This window comes from Coregonus clupeaformis, chromosome 4 (genome assembly GCF_020615455.1).
Source record: "Coregonus clupeaformis isolate EN_2021a chromosome 4, ASM2061545v1, whole genome shotgun sequence".
NCBI classification, from domain to species: domain Eukaryota; kingdom Metazoa; phylum Chordata; class Actinopteri; order Salmoniformes; family Salmonidae; genus Coregonus; species Coregonus clupeaformis.
Genome location: NC_059195.1, coordinates 3,531,529 through 3,537,494, shown reverse-complemented (window position 1 = coordinate 3,537,494; position 5,966 = coordinate 3,531,529). Strand labels below are relative to the sequence as shown.

The window sequence follows — 5,966 nt, the reverse complement described above, 5'->3', positions numbered from 1 at the left end:
TGCATCGCAGTTCTAGCTGTGCCACTAGAGATCCTGGTTCGAATCCAGGCTCTGTCGTAGCCGGCCGCGACCGGGAGACCCATGGGGTGGCGCACAATTGGCCCAGCGTCGTCCAGGGTAGGGGAGGGAATGGCCGGCAGGGGTGTAGCTCAGTTGGTAGAGCATGGCGTTTGCAACGACAGGGTTGTGGGTTCGATTCCCAAGGGGGGCCAGTATGAAAAATAATGTATGCACTCACTAACTGTAAGTCGCTCTGGATAAGAGCGTCTGCTAAATGACTAAAATGTAAATGTAAATGAATTAACAGAATATAATGATGAGACGGAGAAACGTTAGTGGTGTTCAGTAGTAGGCATTCTACAAGATTGAAGAAGAAACCTAGAATATGGGCGGCAGGTAGCTTAGTGGGTAAGAGCGTTGTGCCAGTAACCGAAAGGTCGCTGGTTCTAATCCCCGAGCCGACTAGGTGAAAAATCTGTCGATGTGCCCTTAAGCAAGGCACTTAACCCTAATTGCTCCTGTAAGTCGCTCTGGATAAGAGCGTCTGCTAAATGTATAATAAAACAAACAAAAAACAAAACAAAAATCTCACGATCTCACTAACGCTCCCATTTGACGTCACAGCTCCCCCTAGTGGCAGTACAAACACAATAATTTAAATGCAAATAGCTAGGAGGCCTAGAAAATGATAAATAACAAATGAAATAAAACATAAAAAATATGACCATACATATGTGTGTCACAACACACTTACTCATAAACATAATAACAAGATGCAGCCATTTGCAGTAAGTGAGAAGAGCAAGAATCAGCGTTTTATTTTTTGAATAATTCAAACAATAACGGGAAATGGCTGTTAGTACACTAATGTAATTATTCGTTTTTTAGTAGCCTAGACAATGTTTTCAGAATTTGCGGTCAGTCCAGCATATTAGGTTGGGGGGAAAGGCAAAACATTGTTAAATTAAAACGTTCTGCTGACAGGTCCACAACAATTTGGCATCATTTTCTCTTTCAGAAAATTTCACAGCATTCTGCCAACACAGTAAATAGACTGGTAGCTTATGTAAAATATTTGACTGTATAGGCTACAGTATTGCTATGCAATAGGAGCGCAAGGTCATAGCCTATTTAATATCAGAGCCTACACCAAGGAAGGAGATAGAAACACAATAATCTATTGATAAACAAAATGTTGAACAACAATTCGTCTTTTGCATAGAAGTGTGGGCTGTAGAATTTTACTTTTAAGTTGTTTCTAATATACAATCAATCAAGTGTTTGGCACCCGCTATAGGCAGCATGCATATTTAGTTTGAAAAAGTCACTGTAAAATATTAAAACATTCTGCCCACACCACAACAGCAGTGTAATCAAATTTGCCATTGGTATTTCTTTCAGAAACTAATTCCAACAGTTCCAAATTATACAGCAAATAAAAGGCGCTATTGTCAACATAAAAAGGTGAATTCACGCACGCAGTTTTATGACAGGTCTGATTTATAACGGGAAACATGCATATGTATGTCATCGCCAAGTTTGTAAATCCCAAACAAAAAGGGTACATGTTTGTTGGAGCAGCGGTTTGCAGGTTTGCCTACGGGCTAGGAAACATAGGTTTCGATTCCCGCAAGGGGCGTTTCACTTGCTGTTCGCAAAGAATTGCTGCATTGAGTTAATAATACATGTAATGACAAATGTGGTCTCAAGGAGGCAGTTTTGAATTTCCAGTTTGTTGACAGTTATGTGGCCATATTTCTGCACACCCATAGCACCACTTATAATCTGGGGTAAAAATACACAAACACATTTTGAGATCACATGAATGTGGAGGTGGCCTCCGAGGTCTGAGAGCTGGATCTGCTGGCCCTGGTCATCGACGTTCGCTGCTCCATCACACCCACTTTCTGGACCAGCCTCCTCCTAAACTTCTCCCCAACAAAGGCATACAGAAACGGGTTGACGCAGCTGTGCAGCAGGCCCAGACTCTGGGTGGCGAACAAGGCCCTGTCCACGGCACTCCTCTCTTGGCAACCGTACCCCACCACCTTTGCCCGGAATAGGGTGTCCACCATCACCGCCAGGTGGTAGGGTGTCCAGCACAGCAGAAAGGCCACCACCACCGCAACAATCACCCTCATGGCCCTCTTCCTTTGGAAGCCAACCCGGGTCCGCAGGAGTCGAGCCACAATCACACCATAGCACGCCACCATAACGGTCAACGGGAGGAGAAACCCTAACACGTGCCGGAGACCCCGTGTGACCAGCCGCCAAACCGCCGCGCTGCCTGGTGCGTAACTCTCGGCACATGTCACCCGCTCTGTGCCGGATGGGAGGAAGGCGTGGTTGAAGAGCCCAGGCAGGGACAGCAGGCCACCCATGAGCCAGACAATGGCACAGGTGCCCCAGCTGACCTCTCGGCGATGAGCAGCCTTGGAAGCCTCCATGGCTCGCACGATCACCAGGTAGCGGTCCACGCTGATGCAGGACAAAAACAGGATGCTGGCATAGAAGCTGGCCTCCTGGAAGACGCTGACTAGTTTGCACATGGCGTCGCCGAACACCCAGCCCACGGTGACAGAGGTGGCCCAGAAAGGGAGGGTGAGAGCCAGCAGGACGTCGGCCACAGCCAGGTGGAGGAGGTATAAGTCGGAGGGAGACAGTAACTGCTTGCTGGAGCCGATCACCAGCCCCACCACCAGGTTCCCAGGAATGGCCAAGATAAAGATGAGGACGTATAAGGCACATACGGCCACTGTCACAGCGGAGGAGATGGGGGAAGTATTGCAGGTTAGGGTGTTTTCGTCTATCTCATAGGTTATGTTGAAGTCAGTGTAGTTTAACTCATGGTACAATTCACCAAAGTCGTCCACAGTCAAAGGGTGGGAGGTATTAGGGTCTGAAAAAAAGATCAGACTTGTTTTGTTGGTAAATGCTTACACTTTCTTGAATCAAAATGGATAGTATAGAAAAATAGTAACAGCTAAATTGACAATTTATTTTATCTTTTGGCAAAATGCATTGGTATAGTGTCTGCACAGAGGCACCAGTCTGGTTTCCTCAAAAGGTATTACAGCAATATCCCTTATGGTAATACTTGATGGGAATCAGTAAGATCCTTTTCTTTCTTACTACAAAAGGCTTTGAAATGTATGCTTGACTTAAAAATTTATCTAAGTGATAAAGATCATTGATTCCATAGCATTCATTATAAAACTAATTGAATCAAAGTCAGGACAAACGAGTTGTTTTTCAGAATCAAAATGAGCCTGATACCACATGATAAGCCTGTGTGAATAACAACAAAAAATGTGTTGTAGAAAAACAAATTGCACGTTCAAATATGAACTGAAAATGTATGTGTGTTACGATGTGTGTGTCATGTTATAGGAATTAACTAAATCGCTTACCTGCCATTGTGACAATGTCTTGCTTTGTCGATGAACGGATGTCTGTCAAAAAGAGTTCACATGCCCCCCCCCACCCCCCCCCACCCCACAGGAAACGTCTCATGTACTTATGTGATGAGATCTCTGTTGAAACCAGCATTATTGTAAATTACACATGTGACAAGAGACTTTTCTAGATGTAACTAAAATGTAATCGCAAAAGTTATTATTTATCATGAGGGCCATAAACGATAACTAGTAATGCTGCATGCTCCAAGAAAGATAAAAATCATATATTTCTGGTAAAAATAGTTATACATTTCTGAGGTGTAGTTACTTTTGAGTACACAGTACATGAAGTACGCAGTACACATGGAAATGGCACCAGGGGATGGCTGCCGTTTTCTGGACTCTTAACCAACCGTGCTATTTTGTGTGTTTTTTCGCATTGTTTGTAACTTATTTTGTACAAAATGTTGCTGCTACCGTCTCTTATGACTGAAAAGAGCTTCTGGACATCAGAACACCGATTACTCACCTTGAACTGGACAAATCATTTTTATTTAATGAGTTGGACGAGAGGGATTTGCTCCCGACTACCGACAGGGCCCTCATCCCCGTCACTCGCAGTAGAAAGAAAAGGAGATCACGCGGAAGGAGATCGGGGTGCCTGGTAAGGAGCCGGCGACGAGTGGCTAATATGTATTTGCCATCGATACTATTGGCCAACTTACAATTGCTTCAAGTGGACGAACTACAAGCACATATATCATACCAACGGGATATTAAAAACTGTAGTATCTTATGTTTCACCGAGTTGTGGCTGAATGAAGACATGAATAACATACAGCTGGCGGGTTATACACTGTATCGGCAGGATAGAACAGCAGCCTCTGGTAAGACAAGGGGTGGCGGTCTATGTATATTTGTAAACAACAGCTGGTGCACGATATCTAAGGAAGTCTTAAGGTTTTGCTCGCCTGAGGTAGAGTATCTCATGATAATCTGTAGACCACACTATCTACCAAGATAGTTTTAATCTATATTCTTCGTAGCTGTCTATTTAACATCACAAACCGATGCTTGCACTAAGACCGCACTCAATGAAATGTATACGGCCATAAGCAAACAGGAAAACGCTCATCCAGAGACGGCGCTTCTAGTGGCCGGGGACTTTAATGCAGGGAAACTTAAATCTGTGTTACCTCATTTCTACCAGCATGTTAAATGTGCAACCAGAGGGAAAAAACTCTAGACCACCTTTACTCCACACACAGAGACGCGGACAAAGCTCTCCCTCGCCCCTCCATTTGGCAAATCTGACCATAATTCTATCCTCCTGATTGCTGCTTACAAGCAAAAACTAAAGCAGGAAGCACCAGTGACTCGGTCAATAACAAAGTGGTCAGATGAAGCAGATGCTAAGCTACAAGACTGTTTTGCTAGCACAGACTGGAATATTATCCGGGATCCTTCCGATGGCATTGAGGAGTACACCACATCAGTCACTGGCTTCATCAATAAGTGCATCGATGACGTCGTCCCCACAGTACCCGTACGTACATACCCCAACCAGAAGCCATGAATTACAGGCAACATCCGCACTGAGCTAAAGGATAGAGCTGCAGCTTTCAAGGCATATAAGAAATCCTGCTATGCCCTCCGACTAACCATCAAACAGACAAAGCGTCAATACAGGACTAAGATCGAATCGTACTACACTGGCTCCGACACTCGTCGGATGTGGCAGGGCTTGCAAACTATTACAGACTACAAAGGGAAGCACAGCCACGAGTTGCCCAGTGACACGAGCCTACCAGATGAGCTAAATTACTTCTATGCGTGCATCGAGGCAAGTAACACTGAAACATGCATGAGAGCATCAGCTGTTCCGGACGACTGTGTGATCACGCTCTCTGTAGCCGATGTGAGTAAGAGCTTTAAACAGGTCAACATTCACAAGGACGCAGGGCCAGACGGATTACCAGGACGTGTATTCCGAGCATGCGCTGATCAACTGGCAAGTGTCTTCACTGACATTTTCAACCTCTCCCTGTCTGAGTCTGTAATATCAACATGTTTCAAGCAGACCACCATAGTCCCTGTCCCCAATAACACTAAGGTAACCTGCCTAAATGACTACCGACCTGTTGCACTCACGTCTGTAGCCATGACGTGCTTTGAAAGGCTGGTTATGGCTCACATCACCACGATTATCCAAGAAACCCTAGACCCACTCCAATTTGCATACCGCCCCAACAGATCCACAGATGATGCAATCTCTATTGTGCTCCACACTGCCCTTTCACACCTGGACAAAAGGAACATACACTTAGGTTGGAGTCATTAAAACTTGTTTTTCAACCACTCCACATATTTCTTGTTAACAAACTATAGTTTTGGCAAGACGGTTAGGACATCTACTTTGTGCATGACACAAGTAATTTTTCCAACAATTGTTTACAGACAGATTATTTAACTTATAATTGACTGTATCACACTTACAGTGGGTCAGAAGTTTACATACACTAAGTTGACTGTGCCTTTAAATAGCTTGGAAAATTCCAGAAAATGATG

General features: G+C 44.5%; 1 protein-coding gene across 1 annotated transcript; it reads right to left on the bottom strand.

The window, feature by feature from the left end:
- Positions 1–552: 552 nt before the first annotated feature.
- Positions 553–3,513, bottom strand: LOC121548245 (C-X-C chemokine receptor type 1-like). Its single transcript, XM_041859662.2, has 2 exons — positions 3,411–3,513; positions 553–2,899 (listed from the first exon to the last, which is right to left on the bottom strand). Exons 1-2 carry the CDS (start codon positions 3,511–3,513, stop codon positions 1,818–1,820), a joined length of 1,185 nt encoding a protein of 394 aa, XP_041715596.2. The 3' UTR covers positions 553–1,817.
- Between the last annotated feature and the right edge of the window lie 2,453 nt (positions 3,514–5,966).

Bases quoted from the DNA above. Each gene is read 5' to 3' on its own strand.
- LOC121548245 (XM_041859662.2), bottom strand. From the start codon at position 3,513: ATGAGACGTTTCCTGTGGGGTGGGGGGGGGTGGGGGGGGGCATGTGAA. The intron at 2,900-3,410 runs GTAAGCGATTTA...TCTTTTTTTCAG, and splicing joins AGACATTGTCACAATGGCAG to ACCCTAATACCTCCCACCCT.